We start from the raw sequence: 15,084 nt of genomic DNA on the forward strand, positions 1-15,084 counted from the left end.
AGAAGTCCCATTCCAGCTGGGGAGCAGGTATGATCAATGGACATGATCAGGGGTATCTGACAGGGCCAGGGCTTCCCACCACAGGCAGAGAGGTTGTAGGAGAGCCCAGGGCTGTGTGCACCTGCCCACACAGATCTGCAGTTTTGGCACGAGCAGGACAGGGATGTGCAAGGGGACGGGGGTCCAGGACCCTACTGGAGATGAACGTGTAACTGTTCCCTGAAGGGTAAGAAACACCTCATTCTTGAGTTTCTCTGAATGGAATAAAGTCCAGCGTGGCTCCTGTCTTGGCGGGAAACAAAATCCCAGTACTGTTCTTGGTTCCTGCTATGTGTAGGGGAGTCCCAGAGCTCCAGAGAAGTCGTGGGGCTGGTCCTATGACGCTGCCCTTCCCTGTCCAGGCCGTGGGGTCAGAGCTGCCAGGGACTGAGCCGCTAGCAGACAAGGGGGACACTGCTGGCTGCAGAGCTGTCCCCTGGGTCCTGCGGTGGCCTCTCATTCCCAGGAGCCCCCGGCCGCTCTTTGGAGACCAGGCCTTCTCGACCCTCTATAGGGAAGGGGAGCCCAGCCCCAAGACTCGAGGCCCCAGCGGCCTCGCACAACTGGGTGGGGTGTAGGGGGAGCGACCCTGGCACTGGCTGTTTCTAGCACCCTAAGACACAGTCCCAGGCAGGCAGCGGTCTCAGCAGCCTTAAATGTGACAGCCTGCCCTGGCTAGGCAGGTCGTCAGTTAGGGCAAGGGGTTTCCTCTCACCCTCAGGACAGGCAAATTAGTTCACCCCCCATTGTCCTTGAGCGCTTTCCAAGCCATGGAGTCTCCCTTGTAGTCTGGGGCAAGCTTGTCTTCCTCTAAGTGTCTGTGGGGTGGGGAGACCACAGAGGGCTTTGGGGGCCTCAGTCCCCTCCTTGCCTGCAGTGTTTCAATGAGTGGGAAGCATCTGTTGCCCCAAGGTTCTGCCTGGCACCCTGGCCAGGGGAACCCCATCCTCACAGGCAACGCAGCCTTGCTGCAGAACATGCAGGGTGACCCCGTCTGCTGTTGTCTTGTCCCCTAACAGGGCTGGAGTACCAGAGGCCGAAGCGTCAGACCTCCTGCGACGACATTGAGGTGCTGTCGACCGGGACGCCCCTGCAGCAGGAGAGCCCCGAGCTGTACCGCAAAGGCACCACCCCCTCTGACCTGACCCCCGACGACAGCCCCCTGCAGAGCTTCCCCACCAGCCCCGCAGCCACCCCGCCACCCGCACCTGCCACCAGGAACAAGGTCGCCCACTTCTCGCGGCAGGTGTCAGTGGACGAGGAGCGGGGTGGGGACATCCAGATGCTCCTGGAGGGCCGGGCCGGGGACTGCGCCCGCAGCAGCTGGGGCGAGGAGCAGGCCGGGGGCTCCAGGGGCGTCCGCAGCAGTGCCCTGCGCGTGGATGACCTCCGTGCCCGAGGCTTGGGCCGCAAACAGCCTGGGAACCCCAAGCCGCGGGAGCGGCGGACGGAGTCGCCCCCCGTATTCGCGTGGACTTCCCACCACCGGGCCAGCAACCACAGCCCCGGGGGCACCAGGCTGCTGGAGCTGCAGGAGGAGAAGCTGAGCAACTACAGGATGGAGATGAAGCCCCTGCTGAGGATGGAGGCGCAGGAGGTACACCCCCAGAAAAGACGCTACAGCAAGGGCGGGGCCTGCCGAGGCTCAGGGGACGACCACCGCCCTGACGACCGGGGTTTTGGGGTGCAGAGACTGCGGTCCAAGGCCCAGAACAAGGAGAACTTCAGGCCAGCCTCCTCCGCGGAGCCCGCAGTGCAGAAACTGGCGAGCCTGCGGCTGGGCGGTGGGGCCGAGCCCCGGCTGCTGCGCTGGGACCTGACCTTCTCCCCGCCCCAGAAGTCCTTGCCTGTTGCGCTGGAGTCTGATGAGGAGAACGGGGATGAGCTGAAGTCCACTACGGTGAGTGGGCAGCCACTAGGCTGACCCGGGGAGACAACTGCTCCACTGATCTGGGGTTTCCTGAGGTTTCCAGCAAGGGCGCTGCTCCTCTGTTCCTCTGCAGGGGTGGAACAGGGTGGGGGGACAGCTGGGAGGGTGGCAGCCTCCCCTAGGCAAGCCCTGTAGGGGCAGGTGTCACAGCTCTTTCCTTGAGGGGACTGCCCCGGGCTGTTATCTAGAAAGCACACGAACCTCCTGCCTTCCAGAAGGCGTGGGACCCCTGCGCTCCACATAACTTCCTCAGTCCCAGCTGCTCGGCAGAGTCAGGCCCCTGGTCAGTAGCCTTGGGCCTTGGACGTTGAGCTCCCTGCTTGAGTGTTATGTCCTGGACAGGAACTCAGAGGCCTAGAAACAGCTGGGGACGGAGCTGGGGGGGTCAGATCAGACACCAAGCAGTGGGGGGACTGCCAGCCATGTTTTATCTCACGTGTGGGTTAGGCTTGGAGCCAGCTCCTACGTGAGGTACCTATGTGTTTTGAGTGCCCCCGAGCCTCCCCCAGCACCCCCCACCCCACCACCCTAATTCACTCCTCCAGGGCAGGTGGCTTGGAGGGAAGAACAGCAGCCCCTTGGGCTAGACTCAAGTGTGTGAGGCTGGGGGTCCTGGTGCCTCACACAGAGCTGACTTCCCCTTGACGGGACCCTCACCCTGCGAATCCCATTCTGCAGCTACATACAGTGGCTACGTAGGGTCAGCCCATGGCCAGGTCCTCACCCACCAGGGCTCCGCCTGCCCGTGGTGGCCCAGGTAGTGCTTGGTGCCTTGGTTCTGGGTGCTGAACCTAAGTGCTGCAAGACCTGTCTGGCCCTTGGGTGTAAGGATGTCGGGGGCTGTCTGCAGGGGGTGCTCAGGGGGGCCAGTGGTAGGTTTATTGTCGACCTATTGAGAGGCCCATTTTTGCCTCTCCTGGGCTCCACTGCGCATGTCTGTCTTGCTGTCTGGTTCTTAAGATGCTTCCCCTCCCCCAAATGCCCACAGAGAACAGCCCCCTGCGCTCCTGCTGGGACCAAAATACCAGCTCACACTTACAACTTGATTTTCCCCATCGCAGCCAGAGACTTGTGCACATGGTTATTTTAGGAACAGCCAAGTGATGGGCAGGGTGGGAGGTGCAGGGACGGGTTCTATTTTTAGCCTGCTTGATGCGCTGGCACTTGTGGGTGCTTTTAAATGAACCTCCCTGGGGTCAATGCGTGAGTTGGGGACAAGTGCCAAGCTGGCCTCTGGGGTGTGAGCTAGCTATGGGACAGCCAGGGTGCTGCATGCTGGGTGTCAGGCCCATTCTCCAGCTGGGGCTCACTTGGGGGTCCCGTCAGCCACAGCATGGTGTTCCACCTCCTTGGAGGTGGCCGCCCTGGGGCACCTGGCGCTGGTGCAAAAACTTTTCCCTCCCCTCCTCTCTCCCACACCTTGGGGGCTGTGTCTTCTGCCAGGTCTAAGGGAGATGGGGTGGAGAGGCACAGTCACTGCTAAGCACTATCCCGGGCCCTGTCTGTGGGAAGGAGGGGCCTGTGCCAGCAAGCATCCATGTCAGGGGACAGGTGTTGGGGCAGTTAGGTGCCAGACTGGGCTCTAGAACCTTCAGTGTCACCCCTGGAGGGGCACAGCTCTCTGCCCTGTCTCCCCTGGGCCACCATGAAGGTCTGGGGAGCTGTCTGGCCATCCCCTTCCACCATTCCCAGGCCACCAGTGGCCACGTGATGCAGAGCTCACGAGGGTCTGGCTCTCATCCACTCACCCCCTCCCCCACAAGCAGAGGGGTCATAGGTCCCACTGGCCACACATGGGCCCAGGATTCTGGCTTACACAGGGTCCTGGCAATTCAGGGTAAAGTCCCTCGGGAGGGAAGCAGAGGTTCTCCCTACAGCTCTGGCGCTGAAATGAATTCTAGGGCCCGGTTTAGTTTCCCTCTCTGAAATGATGGGTGTGACCTGATTTTGGGGTCCAGGATCGGGGGATGACTGGGGAGACACGGCCTCCCTCCTGCAAGCAGTCACACCCTCACCCACAGCGTGTGCACCTGCATCCTGACCTAGACCATGGATTGGACTGGACTGGGGCTGACAGAATAGGTACCCCTGACTACTCCACTCCATCCCGCTCCCCAACTGCAGGCCAACCAGCACCCTGGCCCTTCCTCCGAGCTGGGGTGGGCGGTTTTGCTCCAGGGATGGCATCAGTGGGCAGGGCTGGGCTCTTGCCTACCCCATGGGGGCTGACCTGACCCAACCCAGTTGTCACAAGGCCCAAGACTCACAGTGCACCTGCCTGAGGTCATCATCCCTTGGAAAGCTGGGCTCGGACCACTGTCCCTGGTGCAGAGGGCTCGGAGCAGTTTCCTTTCTCTGGCTGAGTGGAGGCCCTCGCTGCTACCACACCTCCACTTCCATCTGCACACCAGGTACCTGCTGGGCTGGGAGGTTGTGGAGGGGGTGAGCCTGGTACTGCTGTGGCTGCTGTGCCCCCTGGGCAGGACCTGACCCTCGGAGGACCCTCCTCTCTGAGCAGCATCCCCAGGGCGACAGTTTACAAAGCCCTGTGCTGGCTGTAGCTCAGCTTGTTGGTTAAGAAACTTTCTTGGCTGGGCACAGTGTCTTAACCATGTAATCCCAACACTCTGGGAGGCCAGGGCAGGCGGCTTATCTCAGGTTGTGAGTTCGAGATCAGCCTGACCAACATGGTGAAACCCCGTGTCTAATAAAAATTAAAAAATTAGCTGGGTTTGGTGGCACGCACCTGTAATCCAAGCTACTCAGGAGGCTGAGGCATGAAATCTTGAACCTGGGAGGCAGAGGTTCCAGCGAGCCGAGATGGTGCCGTTGCACTCCAGCCTGGGCAACAGAAGACTGTCTCAAGAAAGAAAAAAGTTTCTCAAGCCAGTGTCTCCAGGACATGCAGGGTCCAGTCCGCAGTGGGAGGAGGCACGTGGGCCTGGGTGATGATGATGGCCACGATGTAGACTGGCGGGGCGGCGCTGGCAGCTGGGGGAGTCCCTCCCGGGTGCAGTGTGGAGCCTGAGGATGACGTCCAGACATGTTGCTTTCGCGCTAACAGGGATGAGAGATGCTCACTGGCACCTTGTCCTCAAGTCCAAATGCAAAACCGCCAGCTTGGGCTGGGCAGAGACAAGCACTCACACCCATCATCACCACCACCGCGCCGAGCAGTGTGTGCTGGCACAGACCGCGTGAGGAAACCATGCCAATGCATGGGGTGGCCAAAGCCTGGCCAGGCCACAGACAGGGCCACGATGAGCAGTGCAGCCCAGGGCATGTGGTAGGCAGCTCCTGGAGACCACAGGGAGGAGAGGTGGGAACCCAGGAGTGGAGTGAGCACCCAGGTATGGGCAGGACCGGACCAGGAAGAGGGGCAACAGCTTGCTCAAGGCAGGGTGTCTGCCCTGGGGCTTGGAAGGGGTGAGGGTGTGGCTGTTTCAGGCCATCTACTCAAGTAGGCCCCCAGGGGAGACCAGCCTGGGTGCTGGGCTCAGGGCTGTCAACGCCAGCTGCGACGTTGCGTCATCAGGGGCACAGCGCATGCACAGGATGAAACTGACCCTGGAGGCAAAAGGGTCCCTTGGCCAAATAGAAGAGCAGGAGGCGGCTTCTTGCCCATGGGATGTGGCATCCGAGCTTTGTATGGGAACCACAGGCTGACTTCCCAGGAGGGATTTCTCCCACTGGGGCCCTGCAAAGTAGCCCGTGGTCCCCATCCCTCCCCCGAAGCCACTGTCAGGCCCTGCTCTGCAGGTGTGGCCATGGAGAGCTGACTTCATCGTGGGTACCTGCTGTTCTTGGGTAGCTTTACTGAGAGAATTCATGGAGTATTTGGTTCACCTGTCCAGAGTATGTAGAAGTCATTGGTTTTAGTGTATTCTGCTAACTCAATCTAGATCAGTTCCATCACCTGAAACCTCAGTGCGCATAGTCATCCCGTCCCCTCCTCCGCTCCTGGCAGTCCCTGCTCTGCTTTCGGCCCGGGGGGTCCTGGTGCCTGGCTTCCCTCACAGCATGCGTCACTCCTGCCCGCTTCCTCTGGCTGAGTGGTGTCTGCTGTTACCTGGACCATGTTGAGCTGCCTGTGCATTCATCCGTCGACAGATAGCTGGTTTTGCTTCCACTTTGGAGCTGTTTTGGACCCCAGTGCTGGGGGCATGTCGAAGGTTTTGAGTGAGTCTTGAGTTTGCCCGCTTAGATTTATGCCTGGGAGTGAACTGCTCCGTCACAGGTAGTCTCTCTTCCATACTCAGAAGCCATCAGCTGGGGGTTCCCAGGACAGCAGGTGCTTCCTGCTTTGTGGGGGCGGGGGGACTGTTCAGACTCCCCTCATTGGCTCCTTGCTGCAGGCTGGAACAGGCCTTGCCTGAGGCCACAGGCTCTACTCAGTCTGTAACAGAGAACCCGTCAGGTCTTTGAAATTTGACCACAAAAGCTCCAGACTTAGGGGCTTAAAGGAGTCCACCAAAAACCACTCTGGTAACGGGGAGAGGAGAGCAGCCAGCGCTGTGGTATGTGCATCCTGCGACCTTCAGAAGACCTGGTCTGTCCGTAGTGCACCACAGCTGGACCTCTGTGCTAGGAAGTGGGGGACTCAGTGTGCTGGGTAGAAGCAGGCTTCGGGCAGGTGCCCACACAGCTCCTTTCCCCAGTGGGGTCCACCTCTCCTTCCAGGATGCTGTGAGAGGTAGAGCGCGGTGATGGGGGGGGTCCAGCACAAGTGTCCTCTGGAAGCAGACCCTGGACAAGGCTGTAGGGGGTGCCCTCCACCATTCCTGGGCTGGGGCCACCTTCTATAAGGTGCTGTTCCCTGTATCTACAGGGTGGCCCCCAGGCCTGCCCTTCCAGGAGACAGGAGCTTCCAGCAGCCTTTCCCAACCTCCATCCCTGAGGGGCCCTACTGTCCCTCACCCCTGCCTCGTGTGAGCAGCACAGTGGGGAGTAGGCTGCAGGAATCACTGCAGAAGGGTACCCTAGGAACAGGCTCCGGCGGGGGGAGATGCGCGTCTTACCTGGCCCCGGCACGCATGCAGCAGGTGGCAGCTCAGTCTGAATGCCCAGGCTATGCTGCTGAAGGGGGAGCCTGGCACTTGGGGCTCTTGCAGAGGCTGAGGACCCGTAAGCAAAAGCATCAGGGACCGTGGTCCAAGTCAGAGGCAGCTTGCAATTGGACACAGCCGTCCAGAGCCAGTTGACAGGAGGGGAGTTGTGTTGAGGAAGGTGTACTTACTGGCCTGTGGGAGACCTCTGAATTCCAGGGCCACTCTGCTGGGCCACATGTGACACTGGCTGTGGCAGCCGCCTGGGCACTTCTGAGATTCTGATCACAATGCCCGAGGTCCCAGTTCCACAGAGCAGGAGAAACCTGCTGACTGGCACAAATGCAGCCGGCACCGAGACGCTGGCTTACAGGGAGGCCTGGGTGGGTCTCTCTAAGGGGGCCCCGCCCCGGAAAAGCTGGTGCTCAGGTCTCAGGGATGCCAGGGAATTCCAATACCAGCAACCTCAGGCTTACAGGCAGGAGGGGCTTCTCTCCCCAGTCTGGACTCCAGGGGCTCGAGTTCTGGTGTACCTTTGGGGTCTAACCATTTCTAAAACCCTCACTTAGACTTTCGCCCTCCTGGGTCTGCTTGTTTGTTGAAGAGAAGTGGGTGGGAGGTGTGGTGGTCCAGGCAGAGGCCCCGCGGCCGTTGCTCACCTCTTCCCCTCGCTCTCTTCCAGGGCTCAGCTCCAATCCTGGTGGTCATGGTGATCTTACTCAACATTGGAGTCGCCATTCTGTTTATTAACTTTTTCATCTGATGAGATTGTCGTGGTAGCAAAAACAGGAAAAGGGTAGGAAAAGAGGACATCAAAAGCAAAACCACAAGCAGGGAAAGACCGCAACTCGGACAGCCCAGCGACTTCCAAGTCCTCTCACAGAAGAACCACATGATTGGGTATCACTCACAGTTTGCCTTTTTTTCTGGGTAATGTCTTTTGGATTTTAGCCAAAATTCTTTGCTTGTATAACACTCTGCTGTGTGGCATGGCAGAAGGAGGCCAGCACGCAGCCCCTCCAGCTCCAGGTGGAAAGAGAAGGGATCCCAGCACATCTCCAGTAACAGAGGACGTCATCCTCGTGATCACATGTCCGAGCTTGGGTGTGGATGGAGGGCAGCCCCCTGAGCACCTGGCTCCCGTCGACGAGAGTGGATTCGCTGCTTCCTCTTTCTAGAACAGATGGGTGACAAGTATGGGTGGGAGGCGTGGGACAGGTGGCCCACCGCCGTGGGCAGTAGCCCGGCCCTTCTCTGAGATCTGTGCTGCACAACGAGGAGGGGGTGGGACCGGCTGCCTCTTCCCCGAGACACGGATGCCATGCGGGCCCTTCCCTCTTCTCGGCACTGCCCCCGGCCTTCCGTGAGAAGCCGACTCCCCACACCGAGTTTTAAAGCAAAGCCCTTTTCTTCTGCTGCCCATTCGCTGTCGGCCCCATTCGGCCGTTCCCCCACCAGACCCCAGGGAAGCCAGGCCCACTGCGATCCCGGAAGCCAAGGGGCTGTGCCCTGGAGTCGGCCTTATGCCAGGGCTCTAGGTGTGTACGCTTGGCGTGCAGGGTGGACACATGGGCTTCCGTGTCCCCAGCAGTGAGGGCCCTCCAGGACGCCTTCTCCCATGGTTACTGACCTCCACGGGTTTTCACATCTTTGTACTGTGCCTGCCTCAACTTCCCCAAAAGATATGCATATTCCTTCCAGATGCCTCAGTGCTACACCAGAGCGGGCCTGGTCCCAGGACAGGAATGCAGTTCCTCCCTGTGGCTTCAGACTTCCTGAGAAACTGTAGCATATCCAACACCACCCCAAAAATGTACAACGTAACTTGTTTCGGTCCAAAGCAGGTTCCTTATGTTTCTGCCTTCCCCGCCAGGGTCGCTCCATCACCCACACAAAGGAACAAGGTTTGCCAGGATGTCCGAGTGCCCGGTGGCCTTGGCTCTCATGTGCATGGATGTGCCTGAGGGGTCCAGGCACGGCCACACATGGGGCCCTGTGCCTGGGGAGGCGCTGCAGGGGCTCCCCGTCCGGCCGTCTTGGGGCCACAGCCCGCCTTCTGGACTCTGCCTTGCTTTGCTTATGTTGAGCTGTTTCTCTGCTACCTTTCGAGCAGACTTCTTTACTACACTGCACTGGATTGCTATATTTTTAACCAGAAATAAACTAAAGATTAGAGCATGTTCCAGTTAAATTCAGTTTTATTGTTTTCCGTTACACGTTCACTCCCCGTTTCTGCTGGCAGTCTGCTTTGGGGGGCACAGGAGAGGGAGGGAGAGCTGGAGGTCATACATTTCTGATCATGTTGCTTTCTAAAGGGATGTGACTTCTTTTTGTACATCTTACTTTTCCGATTTTTTTAATACCAAGTGGTTGCTGCAGACCTAAAGTGAACCAAATAAAGATTCCTGCTCTTTGCAGCTCTAAGAATCACCCCTGCTGGGAGATGTGTTTTGTAGTTGTCTGCAACTCTTTGCAAAGATCACAGGCTGCTTTAGTATGTTCCAGTAACTGCATGACACACAAGTACCTGTGAGCAGAATACATGTTCACATGAGATGCACACAGAAGCAGGGGTCTCCGAGTGAAGCCTTGCGGATCCAGGCCTAGGGGCTGTCATCTGCTGCAGTGCACAACCTAGAAAACGAAGCCAAGGCCCGGCCCCTTGCCTTCCAGCAGCAAAGGCAGAGGCAAGGGCCACTTCTCCATGAATTACAGGAAGATTCAACCAGGCTAAAATGCACCTGGTCAGGGAGAATCCAATCTGTAATTCATTTCCAAACGGGGTGATCAAGGAGAAGGCTGCTTTCCCACCTGTCTGGAGCCTTGGCCTTCCTTGATGGGCGCGCAGTCCTTCCACACGGGTGCAGGGCTGTGCGCTTCCCTCCACACAGTTGGGCACGGCAGTGTGTGCCAGGCCGGTTGCTGCTGCATGGAGAATCTGACAAGTTTTCATTCACCCAGGGCAGCCTGCTCAGAGCCATTTGCCTTCCCTACAGCCTCTTCCAAGCTTTACCTGTACAACCCAGAGGCCAGGAGAAAGCAGCAACTTCCCCTGGAGGCAGCAGCGTGGTCTGGGTGTGGGGTGGTGGACTGCCATGGGCCAGACTGGCGTCTCCCTATCCTTGCCACCCTGCGGACACGTCCACCTCTGGCCCGGGGGCAGATCGGGACTCCAACCCTGCCCTGGAAGAGCTGGAGAAGACCCGCTGCCCTAGGGCCTCTGGTGACCCTGTGTGTGCCCATGGCTGGCCAGTTCTCCTTACCAGTCTCTGCACTGTGGGTGAACCGGTACCTTCTGAAGCTCAGGAGTGCACAGAATGTTCCTGGCTAATTTCGGGCACCTGAGAGACATTACCCATGCTTTCGGATCTAGGACCATTAGGTCACAGGATTCCCAGAGACACAGATCAGGCGTGCAGTGCCTGAGCCAAGCTCACTGACAAGGGGGACAGAGGTGACGTGGAAAAGCACGGCAGGCACGAAGACGGAACGCGCAGCTTCCCGTCCTCTGCAGTGCAAGCACACCGCACAGGCAGGCCCTCTCCTCTTGTGGCATCCCAGCGGGGCTGTGAAGATACACACTGTCGAACAGCGGGCCCTCCCCTGCATGCACTCAATTCACTCCCCGTGAGGCCCCAGGCCAGGCCATGGGTCAGCGGTCCACAGGGCATCACAGTCCAGGCCCTAACCACACGGCCACCCCGCCTCACCTACAGCCGTCAGTCACCCCAGAGCACTGCAGACCTAAAGGGAGCGCCTGAGCAAAAAGCGAAGTGTTTCTGTTGGTCACGCTTTTTGAGTTCAGGATTTCGGTTGTCCTTTACTACTTCGCCAGGAAGTTTTATCGCCAGCTGGACCCATGGGAGCGAAGAGGCCTCGGGGCCTATGGCGGCCCCCAAGCTGCTGGCGCTCCTGGGCTGTGTCAGGGCAGCACATCCAAGACCTCTCCCCCAGCGTCTTCATGGGACGGTGCGGATTCCAAGCTCACGTGCAGTAAGTCGAGCTCATGCTCGGTTTCTTGGATCCTAAGTCTGGTCCGACTGTTCTTGCCTTTGGTCTTAGAGATTTGGCATCAAGGTGCCTATTAGATGTTTGGATGTCACCTTCCATAGCTGCAGGGGCTGTGACCGCTTCTCCCTTCAGCCGGCTGACAGTGCCTTGCACAGCACGCTTGAGGACATCAGGACACTGCCCTCCTGCAGCACCTTTAGCCTCGCCCAGGCCACGGTCTGCCTCTGGCCCAGGCCCAGAACCCCAATTCCAGATAAGGCAGAGGGAGGAGGTTAGAGGGCAAAGGGATTCAGCTTGGGCACCTGTTTTAGCTTCTCTGGTGCCCAGGCCATGTGTCAGGCAAGGCCGTCGGAACGCAGAAACTCAGGAAGTGATCATACCCGAGTGCCAAGAAGGTTGCTGGCTCAGCCTTCAAACAGGCAAGCCAAAGTGCAGCTGCCTTTGTTTAAAGGAAAAAAAGCCACGCTGTATTTTAACCATGTGCCCCATGCCTAAAAAATGAACTATGGAACGCATGCTGGGGCGGGGGCGAGTGCCGGAGAGGGACAGAACCAGGGTCCAGGGCAAACCAGGAAGCCCCCAAGGGCCAGTGCTTTCTGACCAGTAGAGGCAAGGGCCGGCACCTGGCACTGGCTGCAGAGCGGCAGTCAACGCTGTCAGAACAGAGGAACTCAGCCACCCTGGTCAGCAACACGGTGGCAGGATGCTCAGGAATAGGCAAAGCCATGCTCTGGAGAAGTGAAATGCTCCTCCCAGACTGCGGCCTACCCATGAGGAACACATGATTTTTAAGTCTGTTTCTTCATGAACCCGAAGTGGAAGGGCCTGAGCTGTGAATGCGGCCACAACATTCTGTGCCAGCTTGTTCCCAAGCCTGGGAGACACAAGCAGCCCCGTGACGGGGACACGTCACGCGGGAGCTCACTCCATGCGCGTCTGAGTGCCAGGCCCAGGCGGCCGGGTTTCTGGGGTTGGCAGAGAAAGCCAGGCAACAACCTCACACCCCTACCTCACAGCCACTCATCCGCCTCGTCCACTCCTGGCATTTGGCATAAACATCCTCTCTCGGACACGCCGTTCTCATGCGTCTAGGCCACCTGCTCAGGCCCACACTGCCCGCCTGTCTGCCATCCTTCTTTCCTGCCTTGCCTGTGCCTCAGCTGCACCACCACCACTTGTTAACAGCTGCCACCCACACCGAGGAAGCCCCTTCGAGCCCAAGTAGTGGCTGAGGTAGGGGCCTCTGCTGTGCACCTGCTCCCCGGGGCCCTCCCAGCAGTGGCTGTGGGCGTTCTGCTCTGTCCTTCTTGGTCATCTTCTGCGGCCTGCAAGAAAGCTCAGCCCAGCAGCCACGAGGCTCCTTGCAGACGTCAACACTGGGTCTGGTCCCTTGCAGAATAATGCCGGGTCTGAGCCATCGACCTGAGGCTACCGTGAGAACTTCTGACCCCCAAGATCAGAACAGTCTTCAAGTACCAGAGCTTCCTGCGCGATTTTGTGTGGAACCGACCAGGAGATTCCACCAGAGCTGGCTTCAACCATGACCACCAATGGCCTCCCAGACCAAAGGCTGCCTCCCCTGACCACTATAGCCAACTCCTCCTCCACAGAAGCTCTGCCAGGCACCGAGGAGGACCAGTCTGCTGGGGGCTCCCAGGCCCTGGGTCAGGCTGAGAGAGGAAGAAGGGTGTAAGGGTGTGGGGGCAGGGGGGTGAGTCCTGCAGGGCAGTGTCTGGCCCATCCTGCACCCCCAGACTGGGAACCCCCAGCTTTCTCATATGGGCATCTGGGGAGCCAGGGTCCTCAAGTACAGCCACATCAGAGCAGATTTCCTCACGCAGCACCTTCCCGGACATCCACAGCCTCCTTGGGGTCTGGCACTCTGCTGATGCCCCCTCGTGGACACGGCGCAGGCCTCTCTAGCTGGACCCTGCTCACCTGAACCATCTGCTGTTTCCATGGAAACCCCATCCCCAGAGCCCAGCAGAGATCAAACCCGCAGGGGCCTCTGGGCTAGGGGAACCACTGGGAGGGCACACCCTCGCTCACCCTCACTCCAGCTGCGGAAGCCTCACCCTGCTGCCAACACCTCTGCAGGAACTTGGACCTACAACGGGGTTAACCCGCGTTTTCTTCCAAGTCTGCCCCGGCACATGTCAGCTGTCTGCTACTACCGTGCACAGTCATTCTGTGCAGTGACAGAGAACTTTTCTTACTGACGAAGTGGTTTAAAAAGTTACCTGAGCCTTTCTGCTTTGCTTTTAGCTGGAAAGAGCTTGGTTACTTACAAAATGAAAATCAAATAATTTTCCTAAATGAATGTAACAGTTTAAATCATACTGTTAGGAAAGCAAGAAACACTGTCAACAGTGAAGAAAAATTTTGCTCCTTGTAGTAGTTAAACAACGTCTGACCCTTTGGAATGCCTGTCTCGTCTCATGACAAACCTGCATCTTTACCGGCAGTTCTTCCACTGCAGAGCTGCGCGGTGGCCGTGGAGACAGAGCTGGGCGGCATGTGGAGGCTCTTCTGGCTTCTGAGCGGGAAACGCGCGGTGAGCACAAATCTCGATTCCTGCGGTATCCGGGTCTGCACACACGGGGTCCTGTGTCGCTGGCTCACCCGCGGTGGCCGGAGCATGCCTTCCCCAGCCCCAGCTCCTCACTCGGGAGCTACTGCGTCTGCAGGCAGCGTGGGACCAGGGCTTGTCACAGCCTGTCAGTGAATGGAGGACACAGAAATAACCGGAGAGGCAGGCTCTGCCCTCTGGGAGCGCACAGGCGATTTTTTAAAATGCAAGCGTTCATGTAATTAAACGTCCCCATTTCTGTCTCTCGGGACGTGGTTACTCGATCTCCTTCTCCCCAGCCAGAGCTCTGTAAACCTGCGCCTCTCACGCCTCAGTGATGCCTCTGAGTCCTGCCTCTATGGGTGGCTCCCCTGGGTAGCCTACAGTCAGCGGGGGCTTGGAAGGGCTCTGAGGGTTCAGACAAGGAAAACAAGGGGCGTGAGCTGGGCTTGCGGAAGCTGGGTCACTGTGATACCTGCATGACCCTCGGCCGTGACCATGCATCAGCTTCCAGCAGGGACTGCTTGGTGCCTCGGGACACCACTGCCAGCAGGGTCCCGGTGACCCAGTGTGGCCAGGCCCTGGATGGCACTGCCGAAGCTCTTGTCAAAGAGAAATGAAGGTGACTGCAACCTGTGCCAGGAGCCACGTGGGTTATGAAAACGAGACTGGCCTCCAGGGCCCACGGCCTCCCAACAACACTCTTCAACTGCCCAGGAGAGCAGCGGCCACTAACAAGTTCCTTCTAAGCACAGAGGAAGGCAGGCTGAGGCCGTGCTCACCACAGATAGAACTCGGCCCCTTCTCCATCCCCCAGTCCTTCCAGGGGAAGGCAGAGTCTTCCCCGATGAAAGCACATGGCACCACCTTCTCACTGCGGCGCCCGAGGGCCACATCCAGCACAGTGTCTCACCTCGTTACCTGAATGTCACGTGGAAGGTGGCTCCTGAGGGCACCCTCCAGCTCCCAGGCAAAGTCCTGGAAAGGGTCTCTCTCACCAAAGGCATCTTGGCATTTGGCCCCTCAGTGACTTTGTAACTGTCACCTAGCCAATGGCATCCTGCTGATACCAAGTCAATTAAAAAAAAATCAGATGTCAAACTGCAATCAACACTGCTCTCATCTAAAAACAAACACAAAGTAACTTGTCTGACAAGGATTTCTAAGTTCAACGGGTGGTTCCCTTGATGATCATTCTATCCAACACCCTCCACCGATTTCACCTACCAACCAGCAAGAAAGCTACCACTTGTGGCCAACTCCTCCAATTCATCCTCACACAGAGCACGGCCTACGTGGGAAGTGGGGAGAATGGAGAACAAGACAATTCATACTTAAGATCCCACATAGCTCTGTGAGGAGCTGTGGCCCTGCTGCCAAGTGAACCGGCCAGACTCCTCACCTTGCACGTCCACCCACCCTCCAGGGAGGGGTCCGGGGGCCGTGTGGGAGGGCTGGAGCTGAGGGAAAGGCTTCCTAACAGCCAGCCG

The 15,084-nt window shown here is 58.5% G+C and overlaps 2 protein-coding genes and 2 pseudogenes across 2 annotated transcripts in view; 1 reads left to right on the forward strand and 3 right to left on the reverse strand.

Annotated features, from left to right (window-relative positions):
- The window catches only part of JPH3 (junctophilin 3), a 102,989-nt gene extending 93,544 nt beyond the window's left edge, over positions 1-9,445 (forward strand). Inside the window, exons 4-5 of the mRNA XM_003922829.3 lie at positions 1,059-1,939; positions 7,697-9,445. Coding sequence (XP_003922878.1) covers positions 1,059-1,939; positions 7,697-7,777 — 962 coding nt within the window. The 3' untranslated portion in view covers positions 7,778-9,445. The remainder of the gene's footprint in view (positions 1-1,058; positions 1,940-7,696) is intronic.
- On the reverse strand, positions 6,383-7,564 carry LOC141581686 (uncharacterized; annotated as a pseudogene).
- Positions 9,446-9,490: 45 nt separating the features above from the next.
- On the reverse strand, positions 9,491-13,247 carry LOC104650564 (uncharacterized; annotated as a pseudogene).
- Positions 13,248-13,393: 146 nt separating this feature from the next.
- Positions 13,394-15,084, reverse strand: part of KLHDC4 (kelch domain containing 4) — a 60,514-nt gene continuing 58,823 nt past the window's right edge. Inside the window, exon 12 of the mRNA XM_074401107.1 lies at positions 13,394-13,740. The gene's annotated coding sequence lies outside the window, so the exon portion shown is untranslated. The remainder of the gene's footprint in view (positions 13,741-15,084) is intronic.

Source organism: Saimiri boliviensis, chromosome 1 (genome assembly GCF_048565385.1).
Source record: "Saimiri boliviensis isolate mSaiBol1 chromosome 1, mSaiBol1.pri, whole genome shotgun sequence".
NCBI lineage: Eukaryota > Metazoa > Chordata > Mammalia > Primates > Cebidae > Saimiri > Saimiri boliviensis.